General features: G+C 41.3%; 1 protein-coding gene across 1 annotated transcript in view; it reads right to left on the bottom strand.

The window, feature by feature from the left end:
- The window catches only part of CLVS1 (clavesin 1), a 144,165-nt gene that overhangs the window by 26,785 nt on the left and 92,473 nt on the right, over positions 1 to 24,907 (bottom strand). The window contains exon 3 of the mRNA XM_065902649.1: positions 3,475 to 3,585. Coding sequence (XP_065758721.1) covers positions 3,475 to 3,585 — 111 coding nt within the window. The remainder of the gene's footprint in view (positions 1 to 3,474; positions 3,586 to 24,907) is intronic.

The raw sequence follows: 24,907 nt of genomic DNA on the forward strand, positions 1-24,907 counted from the left end.
GCCCACTTGACTCTCCCCAATTCCCCAAATTAACTGTTCATTGTGAGATGACTTCTAAGATTTTCTGATTTGTTCATTGATGTCTTTCTGCCCTATAGGAGAGGGCTTCTCTGGTGGTTCAGTCGTAAAGAATCTGCTTGCCAATGCAGGAGACACAGGTTCCAGAACTGGGTCTGGAAGACCCCCTGGAGAAGGAAATGGCAACTCACTCCAGTAGTCTTGCCTGGATGATCCCATGGACAGAGGAGCCTGGTGGGCTACAGTCTATGGGATGGCAAAAGAGCTGGACAACTGAGCTACTCAAGAATGAAGCAATCCCCATAGGAAGAGCAGGATGCTCAGTAAAGGGACCATTTTTTTAAAAAACCCTTCTAATACTCTCCTAGCTCCCAGGGTGGTGTGGGCACAAGGAAAAATCTCAGTCACTTCTTAAGTAATGGAATTGGCAACCGTGACCTGGGAACTTATTGTGAGATATTTTTGCAACAATTTTCTCTTTCTGTCTGGATTTGCCAATACCCTGAACAAACAAGTCTGCATCTTTGAAGCATATAATGGATGGTGATGTAATTAGTTGTAAGGGAGAAAACACCCCCAAATAACATTTTCAAACAAATCCATGAAGTGGATAAGCCACAAGTCAATAATTACCATTGCCTGTAATTTAGGAATTGACTCCTGAAAGTTTATTCAAAGTGCATCTGTATAATGACATTGATTCCCACACTTCTTCATGTTGCAGGCTCAATGTGCATTAATTGTTCCCGAGTACAGGGTCATCAATTATACACACACATGCGCAGACTTAACCATGAAGAAATGTATGAATAGCTGTGATTTTTAAAATACTTACATATAGTATAATAATATATCATGTAAGTATTACATTACACTGTTAAACTGTTAGTACAGGCATCCCTGTCTACTGTGCTTTGTGCACTTAACAGATATTACACTTTTTATAAACCAAAAGTCTGTGGCAATCTTACATCAAGCAAGTCTATTGGTGCCCTTTTTCTAAAGTGTTAGCAAACCTCGTGTCTCTGTCACATTTTGATAATTCTCTTAATATTTCAAACTCATTCATGATTATTATATTAGCCATGGTGATCTGTGATCAGTGATCTTTGATATAACTATTATAATTTTTTTGTTGTTGTTTTGTATTTTTAATTAAAGTAATTCAATTACTTTGATTAATTAATTTAAATCAATTTAATTAATTGAACCTTTTTTAGACATAATACTATTGCACACTTAATAGACTATAGTATAGTGTAAATGTAACTTTTTTGTACACTGGGAAACAGAAAAGAAAAACATACATGTGATTTGCTTTTTCATGATGCTTGCTTTTTTGCAGTGGTCTGGAACCTAACTCACAACATGTCTGAAGGATGTAAATTATTGTATAATGTACTATATAAGTATATAATAAATATTTGCTTTTTATAAAATTAAATTTAGGTTACACTCTGCAGCATATGAGACCTTAGTTCCCTGATCAGGGATCGAACCTGCAGCCCCTGCATCGGAAGGCAGAGCTTTTCTCCCTACCTCGCCTTGTACTGAATTTTAACTTGTGATGTAATGACATCATTTAAAGAGGAAGGAGACAAGAAGCTAAGTGCTAAAATTCTTCACAAGAATACCGTAGCACTTCAAGAAACAACGTACATTTTCTGACACTGGATGGTTGGGTATGACTGAATTTTAACAAGATTTTTTTTTTTTAAGAAATTCACATATTCTGGCTTTTGCAGAATGTTTCAGTAGAGGAATTACAGTATTTGAAACGTGGAAAAGCTGGAGCTAAACACTGGTCCTGGTACCCATGCACCCACCCAAAACTTCCAGTTCTCAGAGGAAAAGGTGCATTGTTGAAACTGGCCCTCTCTCTGGCGGTACTGTGGAGTGAAGGAACTCAGCAGGTAGGAAGCAGAATCCCCATTTGTCAGATTCTGTTCTGCACCCAGAGAACCAGGAAACCCCTTCCTTCATGGGCAGAGCACTCATGATGGTTGGAAATGCCGTGGCTCCTTCCTGAGTAGAAGATGAGGCCAGTGGGAAGCACGAAGCCATGTTGGGAACCGTACAAGGCACTTCTTGGCTCTTATCACCATCCTGAGCCCCAGACAGATTTCAGAATGTCCTAGAATGCCTCTGCCTCCTGAGGCTGGTCAATTCTAGTCCCAGGTTCCACACTCATTTGCAGACAGGAGAATTACCTTCATCCCATATCCTATGGCAATGTTTCCTAATGATCTGGAAACAGCTGAGCTTTAGGAGTTGGGAACCCTGCAGAGTGTGTATATGTGGGAGGGATCCCCCACATTATCATTCTCCTCTGAGTACTCTGAGCTCTTCCCCAGGATGGAGTCGCTGGGGCATAGAGGCTTATATGCGAGCTAAGTTGCTTTAGTCGTGTCTGAATCTTTGCAACCCCTTGGACTGTAGCCTGCCAGGTTCCTTTGTCCATGGGATTCTCCATGCAAGAATACTGGAATGAGTTGCCATGCCCTCTCCCAGAGGATCATCCCAACCCAGGGATTGAACCCATGTCTCTTGCGTCGCCTGCATTGGCAGATTCTTTATCACTAGTGCCACCTGGGAAGCCCAGCGGCCTATATAAGGTGCTATAAGACTGACTCTTGTTTCCTTAAGAGGTGGTGTCCCTGAGCTAGGTGATAGCTGAAATCAGAAAGCTTATAAGAAAAGAGAGCTAAATAGGAAAGAGAAATGGGTGTTCCGGAATCTCTCCTACCAGAATGACTTTATGCTGTGTGTCTCATAAAATTACCCCAACCACTCTGTGATGTGGGTGTTAGTTTTTCCATTTTATAAATGAGGAAACAGAGATTCAGAGAAGTTAAAGAAGGCTGGGTTTCTCCGCTAATCAGAATGCCAGGGGGGCGGGGGGGGGGGGGCGCGGAGAATCTGCTGGAGGATGCTGGCTTCCCAAATGTCATCAGCTGATGCAATCAAGATTTTAAAAGCCTTTTTCCTGTGAGCATTATTACTTCTAAAGAAGAATGCATTCCCGGCCTCAAGGGTGATGGAGCTGGCAGCTATGACCCAAGAGTCACGGGGAGAAAGGCAAACCATTAACATTCTTCATAGAGATAACACATTCACAGGACAAAATGTAAGTTCTTAAAATATTCGGTGAACAGGAAGCTGTTTGACCTGGCATCTCCCACAAGCATTTACTGTAAAGGGGGCATCTGGCATTTGCATGCCTTCAACGCTTCCTTTGGTTTGTCACCAGGACTCTAAACTAACCCAGTGCCACTAAATTATTGATTAAATCCAGGCCATTTGCAAAACTCCAGCTGAGGCTCAAAAGCTCAGGGAGTGCAGAAAAGCAAAACAAAAACAAAAACCACAGTGAAAAATAAAGAAAGAGGGAGTTTGAGTGGAGGGGCTCTGCTGTTGTCCCTCTGAACCTCCCCTTTTGGGTTTTGTTTTCATTACCCGTTTCCTGGTCTTGTCTTTAAGGAATGGCTTGATGAGCGTGTACAGGGCATGAATGTACCAGGGCTGGTTGACAAAGTGGACTCCTCCAAAGCGGGCAGGAAAGCTGTCCTGGGTGGAAAAAGAGAAACACACAGTGATCAGCACGCATCACAGGTTAGATGGGCCCAGCAGGACCGCCTGCTAGAGGGCCTGCTGCTTCTCAGGAACTGAAACATCAGTGAATGGTGGAAGAGAGAGGAAACACACCTACCTTCCCATCATTAAGGGTCCCTCTGTTCCCATCATGTCTGTGTTCCCCTGCAACTCCACAACTAAGATATTGTGCATCAGGCCTGTCTCACAATCATGTGACCCCTGACACTGCACTGGGACATCTGCACCCTGTATGGTGAAGGGGCTGGGATTCTCCGTGGCATCAGAGAACCCAGGCTTCAGTTCTCACAAGCCCTACAAGATGACTCTGTCTACCCTCATTCTCTGCTTTCCTGCTCCAGCCCTCCCCGATTAGGGATCATGACCATAACTAAACCTTCTGGGTAATGGAGGCTGTGTAGGAAGCTGGTGGGAAAGGATTTCAAAGGCTGTTCAAAGTTGGGGCTCCCTGAAGTCCTTCAAAGTCTGACAACATCCAACATCTGTGGCTTCTTTTTCACCGATTTCAGAACTAGCTCCTTATTTCATCCCGGGACCCACCCTCCCTCAGTAGGTTCCAGGGACAGACACATGCTCATTGATGGGCTAGCAGACTCCCCTAACTGGGAGGTCCTCTTTTTCTGCAGATGAACACGTGAAGGGTGTATTATTAGTATAATGTACTATATAAGTATATAACAAATATTTGCTTTTTATAAAATAAAACTTAGTTTTTTAAATATAGGAAATATAAATACTTTTAAAACTGTTTCTAATTTTAGAATCCAGCTCAGAGCATAAGCTTAGAAACTGAGAAGCTGCCCTGGGTGCTAACTAGACCCACAGAACAAAGGACCTTGACCATGAACCCTGAGCTAGTCCCGCAGCACCAGGTTCTGGGCTCCTGAGGCAGGGCTTCCGAAGATTGCATTCACTGTGGTTAATGGAATTAAAAAAGAAGGAACATCTAACGTGATTCGAATTGCCAAACATTATGGCTATCAATTTTACCACAACAAAGATCTTTGTAGAATGTTAGCAAGATGGAGTGAAAGCAGAAGTCTCCTATTCAGGCTGCTGGCTGCTCATTGCAGTGTATGAAATGCCCTGTGTGGATCTTTTTTAGTAACAAGGAAAGAGAGTTATTAACTTTTTTCAGAACCCTTTGAGTCTATAGGCTCCCTGGGCATTTTCTACACTGAGACCTAGTTTCCAATGTAAGGACATGGAACTGTGCTTAAAGGTTGACCTTTAAAAAAAAAATCTTAACAATAATTTTGCCTCTATCTAGAAAAACAATAATTTTGCCTCTATTTCTAGACATTTTAAAGGCTTCCCAGGTGGCACAAGTGGTAATGGACCCGCCTGCCAGTGCAGGAGACACAAGAGATTGGGTTTGATCCCTGGGTCAGGAAGATCCCCTGGAGGAGGGCATGGCAACCCACTCCAGTGTTCTTGCCTGGAGAATCCCATGGACAGAGGAGCCTGGTGGGCTGCGATCCATTGGGTCGCAAAGATGTAGACACGATTGAAGCAACTTAGCTCGCATATAAGCCTCCAGAGTTGGACATGACTGAAGTGATTCAGCACACACTGAGACATTTTACAGAGTACAAAGTAGTATTTTAAAGCTTAAACTAGACAATTTCAATAAAAGGTCTTTATTTTGCGGCTCTTTGTGTATTTTTTGTTTCATTTATTCTATCTTTTGAAAACTTAATGACAACCATCAGGTAAGGGTGAGAAGACTGTTTATACCCATTTGTACATTTGTCAAGATTTCACACTTCTTCAAGCGTAAATTCAACAAGGTAGAAGTTCTTAATAAGAGTTTCTTTTCTCTTTTAGGTGCAGCTTGGGATCTAAAAATTCACTGGTTTCTTAAAAAGAAAGACCTTTCCCAGAAATTTTTTCTTTGCAATGAGTGCTAAGCAATAACCTCAGTCTTTTGGGGCCTCTTGAGCTTGTTAATTCAGAACTAAAAATAACTGTAATTCATTGTCTTAGATGCTACACATGGGTTCTGGGGCTGTAGAAGAAGAATGAACGTAAAGAGTTTATCTGTAAACCAGGGTTTTAGAATCTTTTTCAGTTGTGAAAGGAAGCAGTATCCTATGGTCCTTGCCCCCCACCATGTCCTCTGCTTGCCTTTTGTTTGTGGAAAATTTCAGTCAAAAAATAAGTTTAATCAGAGAAGTGAGAAATGCAGAAACAAAGGAGAATAGTCCAAGGAGACTAATGATAATATGGTCATTAAACATAGTCAAGGACCTTTAGTTCTTTCTCCAGGGCTATAGATAATATTCTGAGCCATAGCCTGTGAGCTGTCTTGTAGAAACTCAGACATCAGGTGGAGAAGTTAACTACAAGATGACCACACTGTGCCCAGGACACGAGCTGCCACAATTCCTAGAATTGGCCACAAAGGGATGGAACAAATGGACCCCGGAACTGAAGATTAACTCTGCCTAAAACAACCAAGATGATGCTGGTCAGACCACCCATGACTAATTTGAAGATGACTGTTGGAGCTGACTGCTATTTCTGCATGTAGCCCCCCTCCTTCTGTCAATAAAAGCTCTTGCCCCACCGGTTGCCACTGGTGGGGGTGGGAGGAGTAGGCTTTTGGACAATTGTCTGTCACCCTTCCCTGGGTGACATTCCCTGCATTTGCCAGCATCTGAAATAAAGCAAACTTTCCTTTCCACCAACCTGGCCTGTTTATTGGCTTTTAAGCAGTGAGCAGCCAAACCACACACACTCTTTCGGTAACAATACGGCCAGTAAGAAGGTTTTTATTTCTCTTGAGAGTCTATTTATTAAATTTCTAGTTTGGTAAAATGGAAGGAAAGCCTGTAAGTAATACTGCAGAGGCACTAGGTAAAATCTCAAAGAAAATACTAACCTTTAAAAAAAATCTAGAGTCTTAATTTTAGTCTACGGAAACTCAGTTCTCAAAGACAGCAACACTGTCTTCAGAAGAGACTGAAAGAAAAAACATAGAGCTGAGACCTGTGAGTTGTCTGTAGATCCATCCTGGTTTCTAGTCTACCTTCTTGAAGGTGTAGGATTTTATTGAGGTTGGCTTCTCATTCAGGTTGGCAAACAAATATGTACAGTAATGCATGTAAAATCCTATGCCTTGACTTTGAGGTTTTGACACAGGCTCACTTTTCTTCAGGTCCCTTCTATCAAATTCAAATGAAGGCCCTTCTGTGCAATGAGTGTGCTCAGTCACTCAGTTATGTCCAACTCTTTGTGATCCCGTGGACTGTCACCCAACAGGCTCCTCTGTCCATGGGAGTCCGGGCAAGAATGCTGGAGTGGGGTGCCATTTCCTGCTCCAGGGGATCTTTCCGACTCAGGGATCAAACCTATGTCTCTTGTGTCTCCTGCATTGGCAGGAGTTCTTTACCTGGAGTGGATTCTTTACCACTAGCGCCACCTGGAAAGCCCATTTGTGTAATAAGGTTAATGTGCAAATGTTCTTTGAATGAGCCCGACTGCATTATTCATAATAGGGTGTGTGTGTTTTGTGTGTGTGTGTGTGTGTGTGTGTGTGTGTGTGTGTGTGTGTATTATGCACAGGGAAAAGTGAGGGAAGAAAAAATGAACAAACACAACTATCTTTTATGCAATGCCCATCATTGTTACTCATTTTGCCTAATCTCATCAGCAAACCACAGATAAAGGAGAAATAGTCTGTCTCACAAATGTCTCCCAGGACCCCAAGGGATCCACCACCCTCACAGAGGTGCATTTCTTAGGGGCTGGAGCAGATTTATCTCAAGACAGTAAACTTTGATACTATGACAGTATAACATTTCGTTTTTGAGTTCTTGCCAAATAAACTCTATGCTCCAAAAACATACTCCAGGTTCAAGAAAATGGCATCAACCATTAGATTCTTGGGAAAAAAGGAGCAGTTTTGGTTCCTTGCTGTTAGGGAACTCATGATTTGTGAGTTTTAAAATTTGTTTTGCACGTGTGCTTGTCATCATCCACATAGCATGATTTCCTCTATCTCTGGTTACACATTTAAAGTATCTTATAACATCATTTTCTGGTCTCAAACACTTCTCAATCTACGCATAAGTGTTAGGATAACCCAACTGGCACAACAACAACAAAAGAAAATGTCATTAATTTTTGTGCATTTCATGCATTTATCAGTAAAATATAATATTTCAAATTGTAAATATATTCAAATCATAAAACTTATTTTTCCCTGTTTATTTTAAATATTTCCTTATTACAAAAGATTTACCCATTCTAGAAAAGTACAAAATAGATTTAAAAAGCATTATTGAAAAACTTAGAAAATACAAAAAGAAGAAAAGAAGAAACACCTACCATCCCACTGTGAAAGTCATACTTTTACAGTTTTCTAACATTCAGGACAGCCTATGTTATGTTTTAGTAACACACATCCCCTGCTCTTTATCACTGAAAACTGTAAAGATGTATTTCTCCCTCACATGAAATATCCTTGCTGGGTTGGCAGAAGCTGACTTGATTTGCTCTCAGCCCAGGACACAGCCTCCCTGTGTGGAGTAGCACTGCTCATCATACTGAGAAAGCATGTGGGGATCACACCTTTGCTCTTAAGGCTGGTGGCCAGAAGTGACATGGTTCAGCTGTCAGATTTACAGGCCAAATACATGCTTGTGTTCTAGGGAATCAAGATGTAGAATTCTACCTCTGGCCGGTAAAGACCACAAGTGTTGATGAACAACACTAATGATTACCCAAGCTCTCCTTTCCTTTCCTTCACCTCCTTCATTATTTATTTATTTATTACTTATTTGGCTGCACCGGGTCTTAGTTGCAGCATGTGGGATCTTTAATCTTCATCTGCATGCAGAATTTTTAGTTACAACAAGTGGCTTCTAGTTCCCTGACCAGGGGTCAAACTTGGGCCCCCTGAATTGGGAGTGTGGAGTCTTAGCTACTGGACCACCAGGGAAGTCCTCTTCTTTCTTTCTAAATGGGGTAATATTTTTTTACATTGGACTTAATTGATGGTCTACTTGCTGCTTCTGAAATAATATCAGATAATCAGTATCAAATAATAAAAATTAGAGTTTACAGAATAGAGGGGAAAACAGAAAATTGTCTTTCTCTAATGATTGATTTAGTGTCTTTAATTTTTCACTCAAAATCAGTTTAGACCTTGTACCTCTTCAATTCAGCACATACATATTATTGTATTCCTAGAGGACAAACACTGGATTATATTCCTTAAAGCACTTGGCAGAAATCATCATTGTCACGGCTTTCTAGGATTTTGACTCCTTTTCCCACTTTCTCTGCCTAAGCTCTAGTTACACCCTAAGTTGCTGAGGTCAGGCTTGTGTTCCTTGATGTCCTTTTTAAATATTTGTAGTCATGCCTCTCCGATATTTTTCTTCAGACTTATAGTGACACAAGAGGTAGCTTGGAGTGCTAACATCACTATAATCAATCCTTCCTCTAGCCCTCAAGTCACACAAATACATGTTCACACTGGACAAAGTAGCAATCGTATCTTTCAAACCAGTCCCCAAGGCATTCTAACTCCACATTCAAAGAGTGCTACCTTGAAATCCCTCTTAAATGGAACACTGATTCAATGAATGATGTGAAAATCTGAGGTCAGGATTCCCTCTTTGCTTTTTGAAAACTCAGAGAAGGCTATTCTTATCCATCTACCTTATTTCCCTTTATCAGATAAATAGCATCACCTTTGAGTGTTATTAAAATAAGTATCTGATACCAGAGAGAGTAGAAAGTAGAGTAACACTGACTTGAAGGAAGCAGGAGCCAGTGACCAAGAAAGTGATGGGGTAATAAGAAATAGGTTTGAACATGTAGGAAAAAATTTTTTTAAGAATTTGGGAAAGTTAGTTGAGTGGGATAAACTCAACTAGGAAAGAGGAGACAGAGGAGGTTCTACTGTACATTCTACTGTTTTTAAACCTAACAGTGGATTAAGTATTAGAAATGGGTTTGTTTTTATTGTGGAAAATAAGAGGGTGAATCAGAGTCATAGCAACATGGACGAGGCATAACTCTTTCAATGAAGTGCCAGGTATATGGGCCAAGGGAAGATAAAGTAGGTAAGTATTAGTCATTGAGTCATGTCTGACTCTTTGTGACACCATTGACTATAGCCTGCCAGGCTCCTCTCTCCGTGGAATTCTCCAAGCAAGATTACTGGAGTGGGTTGCTGTGCCCTCCTCCAGGGGATCTTCCTGATCCAGAATGTGGGCCAGGGGAAGAACCATTGAACCTAGGACTGAGGCTAACTAAACAATCAAGGTTAACTCCCTGGAAGGAATTCCCAGAGAGACAATAACTGATAATGCCCTGTTTGATAGATTAAAGGGTAACAAGAGAGATCCTTGTGGTGATGAAAATGTTCAATCACTGCACTGTGTCTTTGTCAATATACTGGTTGCACTATAGCTCTGTAGTTCTGCAAGATTAGGGAAAATTAAATAAAGGTTATATGGGATGTCTTTATATTAGCTCTTAGAACTGCATGTAGGTCTATAATTACTTCAAAACAAAAATTTTAAATGTGATTATTGTGAATATTTCAAACTCCCCCAAATAGTAGTCGCCATTTTCTTAAGCATAGTAGAAAAATTGCTAAGGCTGATCTTTTCTGCCTTATGTGAAATGTTAAACAAAAAATGTTAGAGTTGGACCAAAAAGAAGGAGGAGTTCTGAAGAACAGATGCTTTTGAATTGTGGTGTTGGAGAAGACTCTTGATAGTCCCTTGGATTGTAAAGAGATCAAACCAGTCAATCCTAAAGGAAATCTCAACCCTGACTATTCATTGGAAGGACTGATGCTGAAACTGAAGCTCCAATATTGTGGTCCTTAATGAGAAGAGTAGATTCATTGGGAAAAACCCTGATGCTGGGAAAGATTGAAGGCAAAAGGAGAACGAGGATGAGATAGTTAGATAGCATCACTGACTCAATGGATATGAGTGAGCAAACTCCAGGAAAGAGTGAAGGACAGAGGAGCCTGGCATGCTGCAGTTGATGGGGTTGCAAAGAGTCAGACATGACTGAGTGACTGAAAAACAACAATACTGAAGCACATTCTAAGAGGCTCTTCTTAATTTTCTTTTGGAGTCTTGGACAGCATTAAGTGATTCTTGCAACCCATTAGAAATACCCTTCATGTTTAAATGGGCACTTTATTTTCACACTGGCACTCTTCAAAGATCACTCAGCTGCCTTTTCTCGTGTTTGATCAGGATTGAGGGGCAACGTCATAGAGGCAAAACTGTTTCCTCTCTATTTCTTTGATGTTCAGACATAGATGTTACAGGTGGTAGTTGGCCGAGTTTCCTGTTGGATAATGAAGTACTTGCTCATGTGAATGGCTAAAGTTTGAAATGCCTGCAGGCTAACATACTTCCAACAGGGTTCAAGACATGCTTGACCTCAAAATCACAACGCCCTGAGAGGCTTGGTGAGCTCTGCTCACCCTGTCTGCCCTCTCTCCCATCCTCCTCCTTCTACTGCTTTTATGTGGAAATTGGAATAGGACCACTCAAATTCACAAATACCCTCTCAACATCTATTAAAATTCCTCTGAAACCCAAAGGCAAAGAAGAAAAGAGAGATGATGAGCACGTGAGCTGTCTTTCAGAGTGTCTGCCTCCTCCCCTTTGGTAGCTCTGAGCGTCTCCTTTCATTCATAAAACTGCATGTATGTGGGTCTGCAAGCACCATGAAGAAATGAGCATGGAGTTAGGATTTATCTCTTCAGTGCGTGCATGTCCTACTAATGATGCCCATTTCCCACATCAAAGCAGACAGATAAAAACATTTTGAGCAACATAAATGGGCTTCACTGATGCAAGAAAGCCTTCTAAAAATGCTATATTTCATGGTGATGGGTTTATATTACACCACGTGGTACTCATTAGTGTGAAAGTCACATATCCACCTGTTTGCAAGGAAATGGAGACCTCATGCCATAGCAAGTACACACCAAATGCTTTACATACATGAGTTGCAAGTAGGAGAGAGAACAGAATGTGTTTATCGGGAAAGCCACTGAGCAATAGCTCCCACTGACTATGGACTATGAATTTTCTTTGAATATACATTCCTGGAGATGGAAATGGCAATGCACTTCAGTATTCTTACCTGGAAAATTCCATGGACAGTCCATGGGGGTTGCAAAAGAGCTGGACATAACTTAATGACTAGACAACAAAGACCAAAAATGTTCCTGGAAGTCATTGTTAATTTCTGAGAAGATGTACCAACTCAGTGTTCTCTTCGGGGTAGGGAGGGCTTGGGCTCTTTATGCAGGTTCAGAGCAGGACATGTGAGAGATTGAAATTCTTTCTCTGCAGATCCTAGAACCATTATAATCTTTTGGCAATTATTCTAAACAGAATAGGCAAAACTGGCCTCTGTCACACCAACCCAGAGCAACAGATCAAGCTCAGAAACTTCCCTGGCCACAACCGATACCACGTTCCTTGTTGATCTTTTCAATTCAATTCAATCCTGCTCAACAGTTCACCGGCAGTTACTGAGCTCCTCTTATGAATGAAATGCAAGGGTACAGGAATACAGACCTACTCCTGTCTCTAATTCATCTATCGTCCAGTGGGAGAGACAGGGAAATAGAGACCCTTCGTGTGAGAGAAAGACACAGAACTCAGAGGTTAGCTTCTGTGGTTTATGGTCATTTCCTGTGTCTGTGTGCTCAATCACTCAGTTGTGTCCAACTCTCTGTGATCTTATGGAGTGTAGCCCATGAGGCTCCTCTGTCCGTGGATTGTCCAGGCAAGAATACTGGAGTGGGTTGCCATTTCCTGCTCCAGGGGACCTTCCCAACCCAGGGACTGAACCCGGGTCGACTGCATTGGCAGGTAGATTCTTTACCACTAGTTCCACCTGGGAAACCCTACAATAGTTTCTTAGAACAGAGCTAATAAACTGTAGAGAAAGCCAGAGGTGGAGATCAGGGGAGGCTGAAAATCCTGCAGATGCCAAATAAGAAAGCTTTCTATAAAGAGCTAACCAAAGATTTGGTGATTAATAAATGTATGTGACTATGTTTGAAAGTCTTCAAGGGTTTATTTGCCACCAGGAATCCCTATGTTTTTCCTAGACCCACTGTTTCCTAAGAATGAGCTTGAGTACATAATCTCTATTTCAAGAATTAAAAATAATAATAATAATAATTTAAAGGAAGGAAAGGAGAGAGGAAGGAAGGAAGGGAATCAGATTAAAAATTATCCATCTCATGGTATGTGCCTATCAAATTTTTGCCAAGACAACAGAAAATGTGACTAAAATTTAAAGAGTGTTCAAGAAGGAGGGGATATATATGTGTCATTGTGGCTGATTCCTGTTCTTGTTTGGCAGAGACCAACACAACATTGTAAAGCAATCTTCTTCCAATTAAAAAATAAATTAAAAAAATAATGAGTGTGATATAAGATATATAAAAATTTCCTGGTAGATTCTAAGTGCTCAATTCTTAGCTATTAAAGTACCTCTATTGATGTTAATGTTTTCTCTTAAATTACAGTATATCTATTAAGACTTTAATATCTTAGTGTACTTACTTATTACAAGTTTAGTTACAGACCAAAGATATTTGTGACATTAAAAGTAGAACATCTGCCAAAAGGTTACCTTAATTTCTACCTCACACATGGTAGACAAGTTTTTAGAAAATCAACTATATTTCTAAAATTTCATGCTTAATAGGACTCCAAATAGGAGGACTGCTTTCTTCCTGGGTTCTGTCAATCTCTTTGCTGGCCAGGAAAGGTGTCCAAGGAGGTGACTGTCCTCAAGGAGGTGACCATTGGGAGGAGAGAAGGGGGAGACAGCACACACATCCAGCCTGGCCAGTCTGCATCAGCAGAGCTGAACTCAGCAAAGTTAGTCAGTCAGTTCAGTCACTCAGTCGTCTGTGACTCTTTGTGACCCCATGGACTGTATAGCATGCCAGGCTTGCCTGTCCATCACCAATTCCCAGAGCTTACTCAAACTCATGTCCATTGAGTCGGTGATGTCATCCAACCATATCATCCTCTGTCATCCCCTTCTCCTCCCAACTTCCAATCTTTCCCAGCATCAGGGTCTTTTCCAATCAGTCAGTTCATCACATCAGGTGGCCAAAGTATTGGAACTTCAGCTTCAGCATCAGTGTTTCCAATGAATATTCAGGACTGATTTCTTTTAGGATGGACTCATTGGACATTCTTGCAGTCCAAGGGACTCTCAAGAGTCTTTTCCAACAACACAGTTCAAAAGCATCAATTCTTCGGCATTCAGCTTTCTTTATAGTCCAACTCTCACATCCATACATGACCACTGGAAAAACCATATCCTTGGCTAGATGGACCTTTGTAGATAAAGTCAAGTCTCTGCTCTTTAATATGCTGTTTAGGCTGGTCATAGCTTTTCTTCCAAGTAGCAAGCACCTTTTAATTTCATGGCTGTAGTCACCATCTGCAGTGATCTTGGAGCCAAAAAAAAAAAAAAATAGTCTTTCACTGACTCCATTGTTTCCCCATCTACTTGCCATGAAGCGATGGGACCAGATGCCATGATCTTGTTTTCTGAATGTTGAGCTTTAAGTCAACTTTTTCACTCTCCTCTTTCACTTTCATCAGGAGACTCTTTAGTTCTTCATCACTTTCTGCCATAAGGGTGGTGTCATTTCTCCCATCAGGAAGTTTCCATGAGCTTCTCATCCTTATCCCTCAGAGGGCAGACAGAATGAAAACCACAATCCCAGAAAACTAATCAAACTGATGGCATGGACCACAGTCTTGTCTAATTCAATGAACTATGAGCCATGCTGTGTAGGGCCACGCAAGACAGAGAGGTTGTGGTGGAAAGTTCTGACAAAGCGTGGTTCCCTGGAGAAGGGAACGGCAAAACACTTCAGTATTCTTGCCTTGAGAACCCCATGGACAGTATGAAAAGGGAAAAGATATAATACTGAAAGATGAACTCCCCAGGCCGGTAGGTGCCCAGTATGCTACTGGAGAAGAGTAGATAAGTAGCTCCAGAATGAATGAAGAGAGCTCAACCAAAGGAAACTTAATTTGTCATAAAAATAACTCCTGCTCCTCTAACCACAGTGACCTTTAAATGGGCTTATATTTGACTATTAAACTGCAAATACATTGTGTAAGTACCCCATACTTCATCTTCACATTTCTCTCGGGGCCCTTATGTGGTAAATAGATGATACTGACTCATTATTTTAAAGTAAATATATGAAGAAATCTAGATTGCTTGAATTACTTATTTGCCCAAGAAATCAATGCCAGAAGGTATGGTGTTCTTCATCCTTTAGTCCTGAGACTCACAAAACTATGATGTCTCTTAAAGAAAGCAGCATGGTGGAAGGAACACAGAGACCATCAAAGCAAATCTTTTGGCAAATGTTTAACTTTTAACCACACAAATAGATTTGGTCTGTAACCAAGCTTGTAATAAGTGTAACAAGATATTAAAGTCTTAATAGATATATTCTAATTTAAGTGAAAACATTAAAATCAACAAAGGTAACGTAATAGCTAAAAACTGAGCACTTAGTATCTAACCAGGAAATTTTATACATGTTATCTCATATCATACTCTTTACAATCTTATATAAGTATAATACTAATATATGTATCTATATCATCCTAGTTTTACAGAAGAGGAAGCATAGTCTTATTAGACAACATAGTCTTATTGCCCAAGTTGACACATCAAGTAAGAGACTGAATGAATATGAATCCAGAACTGTCAGTTCCTATAGCTGAAGCTTGTATCTCCTACCATATTTTCACATAAACTATATGTCAGCAAAATTTGGACTGGGAGTAATCTTCATAGGGGTTTCAAAGCTGCATAAGCTTACTAATTGAGATAAGACAAACATTTCAAAGTATAAACTTCAAATCCTAGTTAAAATTCCTTAATCTTGCATTAGCTGTGAGCACTTCACATGATCTTTACAAGAGGACCATTCTCATGGTCTGAAAGTGCTGTCATGTAAAGAATTACAGTTGTCATTAGAACAAAATGAACAAGCATTCCTAATGAGCACTCTGGAAGTTTTAAAGCTGAACTGGACTGGCCTTGCCTTATTAGGAAGCATTGCACTAGCACAGTTATAATTTTAACACAGCCTCATTCTGCAGGAGATGTGAGTCAGCTGGAAATTTTCTTGTGTTTGAACACACTTGATTTTCTAATCACTAAATACACAGCTCTTTTCCATATCAAAAACTACCAATAACTCATCTCCAAAATAAACAGCAGGGAGGATTCTGTTAGGACAAAGCCACAACATTTGTTTGTGGTATGCTCCTTCCTCCTTGTGATGGAGTTGGTGGAACTCATCAGTTCCCTGATCTCCTCCAACTCGGAGTCTGGCTAAACTACATTTCCCATCCCCACCTGTTACAAGGTAAAGCATACGATTAAATTCTGGAGACTGGAATGTAGGTGGAAGTAAGATTCACCACTTTCAGACTCAAATTATATGTGACTCTTCCATGCTCTTTTTCTCTCTTGCATGTGACTGGAAATGGAGGACTCACACCCTAGAATACTGGGGAGCCCCAGAATGCACAAAGCCCCAACCCATGAGCTCCTTGTGCAATGAGAATCCATGCTCAGGAAAGCTGCCTAACCAGGAGCAGCAGGTAAAAACTAAACTTTCATTCTCTTAGTAAAACCAAGTGTACCTATGTTTGTCTGAGGTTAGGAAAGAGCAGACTCTTTTCTTTAAATGGGACCATGTTAAGCCCTGATTTGTTGTGATCTTGAGAGCAGGGTGCTGATGATGGCAGAACCCATGGAGATAACTAGCAGATCATTGTGGCCTGGGACCCCAGAATCAGTCAGGTGGGACCTGAACAAAGCCCAGGTCTCATTTCACTCAGAGAGGGCTGCTTTTTACTGCCTATATATGATGGCCACTTTGCTCAGTAAAAAAACAAAAAACAAACCTTGAATGTGGAGGGTAAATCATTGATCTGGGGGAATTTTCTTTTCTTTTCTTTGAAAAACTAGCTCATACACTTCTTTTTTAAGCTCATCTGTCTGTCACGTGGAATGGGCCCTATTTCATCTTGTAGCCACTTACTCTACTATCCAAAGAAAATTCTCGCTAAATCCTACCAGCTACAACTACCCAAATGGTGCTGTGAAATTCAGCATTCAATTTAAGCATCTCTAGAGATCATGTATTCACATTTTTATGATTCATAAAGACAGCAGCAAAAGAATTTTGGCAGTTATACAGACTTTACGAGAGTTTTATACACTTGTTTATATGTTGCATTAGCCTGAATGCTGTTTTAAGAGCACAACTTAAAAATCACAATCAGCTCTCTAGTAAATGTAACCATTATAAAAAAATTGAGTGATTTTTACCCTGGACAAAGCCACTTACAGGGACAGTTTTGTTTTTTTTTTTTAAGTCTTATTTGAATTTGTTGCAATACTGCTTCTGTTTTACGTTTTGGTTTTTTGGCCCCAACCCCAAGGCATGTGGGATCTTAATTCCCTGATCAGGGATCGAACCTTCATCCCCTGCATTGGAAGGGAAAGTCTTAACTACTGGACCACCAGGGAAGTCCCAGGGATAGTTTAAAAAAAAAATGATCCCAGAGAAAATAACATCTCACTATTAGGATCTGTTAGATTTTAAATTCTACAGCTCATGCTTTTAACTCAACTGTGAGAATCTTCAGGAATTTAAGGGCCAAGTGAGAGAGGATTATTACTGATAAAATTGGACATTTCCTACCTCCATCATTATAAAATACCTTGGGGAAAATGGTTTTCCTGTTTTTTTATTAGTAACACAAATTCTTACAAGGATTTTATAGTTTATACCAGCAAAAACCACCATATTTATTGAAAATTACACCAATAAGATATTGTATTTCAGATTAGAGGCTTCCAGAGGCTCCTATTATCTTCAAGAAAATTCTTTTAATGATATCACACACACACACACACACACACACACACAGCTGCAGGATGATGTCAGATGGGATCATCTGACCATTATGGAACATTTCAATCAGCCCCAAAGGGATTAAATAGTTGTGTTTTTTGGTTTGTTTTGGCTATGTTCCATGGCATTGTGGGATTTTAGTCCCCTGACGAGGGATCAGACCTGCACTCCCTGTATTGGAAGAACAGAGTCTTAATCACGGACTGTCAGGGAAGTCCTAAAATGTGTCTTTTTGTATCAGCACAATTCAAATTTGCTGTCCTCATCACAGGCCCTCCTTGGAGTTCTGACTTAAGAAATGGTAATCTTCTATTTGAGGAATAACACTCCAGGGATCTTATTCAGTGTTATAATGTTATCCTCCTTTGTACTTAATTTTATGTTAACATTTTATCCATTAGCTCTAGTTCTGTAATTGAATATTAAATCAGGATAAAAGTTCTTATTTTGTTCTCTCTTGACCCTTACACACACACACATGCCACAGACCCCAGCACGTAATTGATATTTGTCTTCTAGCTTTTCTTTTTCTTGCTTATTATTGAGGCTTCCCAAAGTTAGGATTAAATGAATTCAAATTCACACCAAAAAAAGATCCGAAGTCAGCCTTCTCAGCAAGTGAGTCTGCTGTGACTTACGCGGGTGTTAACTCAGCAGTGAGAGTTAATCCCCACTACTTTCTGCAAGCGGCAGATCCATCATTAAAGAATCATTCCTCTCCCATAGCGCTGATCTCCTGGTGAAATGAAGATACCACTGTCAGGGTAACACTCCAATTATTTTTCTCCCATTATTTCCCCGGAGCAGATCTGCTGCTGTTAGGAATGGATAGTTATGCTGGGGGTGCAGGTGGAGGTGGGAGTGAGGGTGAGGAGGAGGAAATGAGAGTGTCATTGACAGAGGATAACGGTAGGGCTGAGAAGGCAGCCTGCCCAGAAGGTGAAGAGCATCAGCTTTCCCAGCATCAGCACCAGCTCTGACCTTCTGATGGTGTCGCCAAAAGGGACGTATTTCTTACACCTTTGAGAACACAACACTTCAAGCGCAGCGTGGTGGATAGAAACTTGGTCAGGGAGCTCTAGTTCTAAAGCTACACACAGTGTAATTTTGGGCAAGGTACTTAACCTCTCTGGGCCCAGTTGGCTGCTGGTAAAATTCTGCAGGCGCTTGCAAGGTTTCACTGGATTTAAGCAGTTCATCCATTGTGTCTGGCACCCAGAATAAGCCCTGAGTGTCCTGGTGGGCTACAGTCCATGGTGTCACAAACAGTCGGACATAACTGAAGCCACCTAACATGCACTCACGTCCCTCTTTCGAGTCTTTACTTCTGAGTTCCCCTCTGGTGGCAGAAAGTGGGGGCATGCCTAGGCAACCAGGCTGCTTCTGTAGCCAGGTCTGTCTTTCCTTCACATCCTGCTTTTCCCAGCTTATTCCGTGATATGTCCTGCTCTGTCTCTCTCAGGGTACATCCATCACCCCTGCCCCCGTCTCCAGCTAGGATGCACCAGGGACACCCTCCCAGGTTTGTTTCCAGCCAACAGGAGCTCTGAGGTGGGGGGCGGGGTGGGGGTGGCTGGGGAGAAATCAGGGCTTTCCCTTCATGTGGTTCTACCTTGGAGGACGGCTCCTCCACATTCCCGTTCCCTTGGGACAGGCCTCTGTGGGTCCCACCCCTGGGTCCCAAGATCCCTTTGTCTCCTCCCCTCAGATAGGTCTCTACTTCCCCCTCTTACTAATCTGTATAATCTGTAGCTTTCCCCAACATCCTTGTTTGGCTGCTCAGATTTTCCATCACTTGTATGGTATCACCAATTCCCTCTGTCCCGTCTGGACAATGTATAAACAAAATAAACTTTGGGTACCCATATAGTCTAAGTAAAACATGTTTTCATCAGTGCTTTTATATCAGAGTTTTATCTGCATCTTTTAAAGAGCTTGAAAAGAGATGTAACTTATGTTCAACAGCAACACTTCACAAAATCACTTTTCTTTGCCTTCCTATCTTCATGTACACTTTACTCCTCTGTTGTCTTGCTCTCTCATTGTTTCAGAGGTATGTTGTCTTTTCGGCTAGGCAGATAGCAGCTGACAACTGTGTTTTCATTTATATATTCACATAACAAATGTTTATTTGAGAGCCTGCTGTGTGCCAGGCTCTGGGTAAAACTCCACTCTGCCCGTGAAGAGCTCACAGTCCAGGGAGGGAGACAGAAAACATAAGCACTTATTACATTCTTGGGTAAACACAGTGATGGAAAGGAGGATACAGGGGAGCATGGAGACGAGGCGATGCTTTAAACACCTGACACATAGCCAGGCGCACAGAGGGTGCTCAGACACGAGGCACGTCCATTAAAAGAGGGCGCTGGGCTGCAGGCCAAAGGCAGGGACATGGCCAAACCAGCTGTCAGGGGCCCAACCCTTCATTAAGCTACTGTTTGTTATAAAATGGGAGCCAGTAGAAAAGGTGGCTCAACCCACAGTTTTCTACCTGACAGCTAAACCAGTTCCATCATTTGTCCTGTGTTAATGGCACCAGGACACAGCGGTGCTGTGGGGCAGGGACACACCGATCTCCACTCTAAAGGCAACCTCTTTCTCTTTAGGAAGATAAATACAGAATATAATTAGCAAATATACAGGAGAGCCTTAAAATCATGAGCTAGCAGTGGCTCTGTATTGTGGGAATTGACCGTCAGGTAAGACTTTCCTACATCAAAGAATTCATGCAACAAAAATTAACACCCAGAAGAGTGTTTTGAGGACTTCCAGAGATATCATTTAGCCGGCAGAGGTCTGTACTGTCAAAGCTATGGTTTTCCCAGTAGTCACATATGGATGTGAGGGTTGGACCATAAAGAAGGATGAGTGCCAAAGAATTGATGCGTTCTCACCATGGTGCTGGAGAAGACTCTTAAGAGTCCCTTGGACTGCAAGGAGATCAAACCAGTCAATCCTAAAGGAAATCAACCTCGACTATTCATTGGAAGGACTGATGCTGAAGCTGAAGCTCCAATACTTTGGCCACCTGATGCAAAGAGCCGACTCATTGGAAAATACACTGATGCTGGGAAAGATTGAGGGCAGGAGGAGAGGGTGGTGACAGAGGATGATATGATTGGATGACATCACCGACTCAGTGGAGAAAACACCGCGAGATGGTGAAGGACAGGGAAGCCAGGTGTACTGCAGTTCGTGGGGTTGCGAAGAGTCAGATATAACTTAGGACTGAACTACAAAATCTGAGATTTTGTAGTTTTGTAGTTTTGTGAGGTCCAGTGGTTAAGAATACGCCTGCCAACACAGGTTCAATCCCTGGTCTGGGAAGATCCCACATACCACAGGGCAACTGGGTCTGTGCACCAAAGTACTGAGGCCCATGCACCCATGCTCTGCAACAAGAGAAGCCACTGTAATGAGAAGTCTGTGAGACTCACAACTGGAGAGTAGCCCCACTCACCATAACTAGAAAAATCCTGTCTGCAGCAACAAAGACCCAGTTTAACCAGTAAATAAATAAATGTTTTGAATATTTAAAGGTGACATATGGACCACCAGGAGGAAGGAATGTGTGTCTGGATGATGTGAGTCTAGGAAATGATGGGTTGGTATTCATGGGCTATACCCTGGTTGGGTTTCCACTAAAACAGAGTAGAATTGAGGCAAAGTGTAAGACGGAAGAAAGCAAAAATTCTTGCCTTATATCGTGCAGTCTCCTGTTTGAAGCTAGATTCTAAGTCTAAGTAAACTTGTAAAAAATATATTCACAGTGTGATAGGACCAGAGATATCAAATGATGGTATTTTAGCAGCTTAGACTCTAACTTCATGCAAAATAGAGTTGTATCAGATCTTTCAGCAGTCAAGCACAGAAAAGAGAGCTAGTCTGTGTACTCTGAACTTATCTCAAAAAAGAACCACATAAAACACACAGAACTGTCTACTCTCTTCCATCTTTATACCCCAGAGACTACTGAATAAATATTTGTAGAACAAATGAGTAAGAGAATAGCATGGGAGTAGAAACCACTGCACCGAAAAAGTCCACTGTCCCTTCTAATCACAAAAATATTCAATTCAGCCTTTAAGATGATTTTTTTCCACTTGAGACGAAGCTACATGAGATTTTCCAATTGAGATGAAGCTACATGAGATTTGGCGGTAGGGTGCTGAAGAGTGAGTTCTGTTGGGTACAGTTTCTAAGAGGAGTGAGTGCCATTGGATACAGAGTTTCTATGCAGGTGATGAAAATGTTCTGACATTCAACAGTGGTGATGATTGGACAGCTCTGTGAATATGCTATGACTCGCTGAACTGGACCCTTAACAGGGGTTAACTTTGTAGCTTGTGAATTATATTTCAATGAAGTTGGTCTTTTTAATCATAGTTGAGATTCAGTCTTGATGAAATACATTATAACTCGAGAATCCAAATACAGCTCACTGTGCATAGTGTAATAAATTAGTTTTATCCTTGCAAATAAGGAGATTTATGTTATAATCCAATGAAAATTATGACCTTACAATAGAGAAAAAAGTATTCTGATGAAATATGAGAGCACTTTAAACAGAAGACCAGCATGCAAATGAGTAGGAGCTCATTAGCTGAGAGCTGCAAATATTTTGTGTATCAGAGAATTGGTAGCTGGGTTATTGGTTCAGTCAGTCTTTCATCCAATGAACATTTATTAAGAAATCTGAGCAGCAGTATTTTTCTAGAATCCTGAGGAGCTGTCTCATCCTGGGCTGAATCATTGAGCACCAAAGAGGCTTGAAATTCTCTAAGACAACATGAATATACTATCAAGACATCGCGGGCTATATAATTCCATCTCCTACTCTGGGGCTCTCTCAGATGAAAACTGGGAGTTACACAGCTCTTAACACAACTGAGTTCATCTTGACCACAAACTCTGATGCTTCTACAAACAGAGAAACAGAGCTCTTTCCTAGATGTAGTGACTTTCCTCTAACATGTGTGGTCCAGAGCTACAACCAGTTCTCTATCTACCTGCCATCCTCTGTAGCCTTCAACAAACCATAGCTGAAGGGCAGTCGATTCTTAGAACCCTGAAGTGTCCAGTATGGGGTCTCTAAGCACGTGTGGTTATTGAACAGTTGAAATATGTCTTACCCAAACCAGGATGTGCTGCCAGGACAAAATACCCACCAGATTAGACTTAGTAAAATCAAAACCATCCCTTTAATATTTAAAAATGTATTACATGTTGAAATCACACCTCTTTAGATATATTGTGGTGTGTGCATGTTCAGTCATGTCTGACTCCTTACAACCACATGGACTGTGGCCCAGCAGGCTCCTCTGTCCAAGGAATTCTCCAGGTAAGAAATACTGGAGTGCACTGTCATTTCCCTCTCAAGGGGATTTCCCTCTCTGGGTCAGTTTCTGGGTTTAATCCCACTTCTCTCGCGTCTCAGAATTGCCAGGCCAGATTCTTTACTGAAAAGCCACCTGGAAAGCCCTTAGATATATTAGGTGAAATAAAAATATATTATCCTCTCCCAATGTAGCTATCTTTTCCCTGAGGATGAATAGCAAAGAACTCAGTTAAAGAAAGGTCAGGCAACAAAGAATATATTGAAGAGAGGTAAAGAGCAAGGCATGGCCAGCCTCTGCTTACTAACTTGTTATAACTGCTGTCATAATTGGGGGGAAATAATGAGAATGAGGCCTGAGATGTTAATCTAAACCTGATTTAACTCTTCAGTGCTTCTGAAATGTTAACAGAGTTCTATAACCAAGAACTTCTTTCTGGAAGGGGAATCCCACCTACCACAGGCAGACTGTGTAGCTGGATCTTAGGTGCATGCTCAGTCATATCCAACTCTTTGCAATCCCATGGACTGTAGCACACCATGCTCCTCCATCCATGGCATTTTCCAGGCAAGAATACTGGAGTGGGTTGCCATTTCCTCCTCCAGAGGATCTTTCTGACTCATGGATTAAGGCTAATGTAACTGCTGCCACTATGTACAGGCTCAACTGGATATTTGAGGAGTTGAATCAGCTGTATAGGGAGGAACAGCAACTACTGAAGCCCTTTGCCCAGATATAAGTAGTCAGTTTTAAACTATATTCTTAATATCCATGAAGATAAAGAACTCATAGCAAGTGCATTTGCACTGCATAAAATGTAGGGGCATAATCTTTAGGATACATTCCATGTGCATTTCCTTTATATGAACAGTTCCAACTGGAAACATACACACACACACACACACACACACACACACACACAAATCTTCCAGAGTAACTCATATGTGCTTCTAACTCTTTGTCATCAATTCTCTAACAAGACCCACCATGTACGAGTGGAGGAATTAGAGATACAATGATGAAATGATTGAGTAGCCTCCTTTGAGAAAGACACAGTTCCATGGGAGAAAGATACAAGAAAACAAATAAGCAATTTTAGGGCTTTCCCTGGTGGCTCAGTTGGTAAACAATCAGCCTGAAATGCAGGAAATTTGGGTTTGATCCCCAGGTTAGGAAGATCTTCTGGAGAAGGAAATGAACAACCTACTCCAGTCTTCTCGCCTAGAGAATCTCATGGGCTGAGGTGTCTGGTGGGCTACAGTCCACGAGGTTGCAAAGAGTCGGACACGACTGAAGCAACTGAGCATCCACAAGCACAAAGCAATTTTATTCATCTTGTAGAATAATTGTGATATTTGACCATTAGTGGATGTAGGAGAACAAGGGCCTTTTCATGAGTAATTAAAGCCGAGACTCACACTACTGCTCGATTAAGAAGCCCATGCACCACAACTAGAGTAGCACCACTCGCTGCAACTAGAGAAAGCCCATGGGCAGCAATGAAGAACAAGTACAGCCCCAAATAAACAAGTTTTACAAATTAAAAATAGAAAGCTTCTACTGCTGCATGAGAACAAATTATGTGCTAATGATGTTACTTTAGTAGTTAGTCCAAGCCACTTTGGTGTCTTTGTGTTTGGGTCTTGCTTCTTTGATGCTGGTGATGTAGAACAGAAAATGAGAAGTGAGTCTTTTGGGAGGTTCTCTATGCCCAAAGCAGTCACTGCTCAGGGAGCTCTCTATTCTTTGCCCACAATCCTTGGTGCCCTGGAATCTTGGCTTTGCAGTAAAAGTAAAACCTTTGTGAGGTCCCAGTGTTCGCTGAGAGGCAGTGGTGTGGATAATAATGGCAGACAATTTGAGAAAACAAATGAATTATCACAGCTGACAACTTTGGGGCAAACACAGGAGTTCATTAATGAATTTGCTAATTCGTCCTCTCCATTGCCATAGA

This window comes from Muntiacus reevesi, chromosome 12 (assembly GCF_963930625.1).
Source record: "Muntiacus reevesi chromosome 12, mMunRee1.1, whole genome shotgun sequence".
Classification (NCBI taxonomy): Eukaryota; Metazoa; Chordata; class Mammalia; order Artiodactyla; family Cervidae; genus Muntiacus; species Muntiacus reevesi.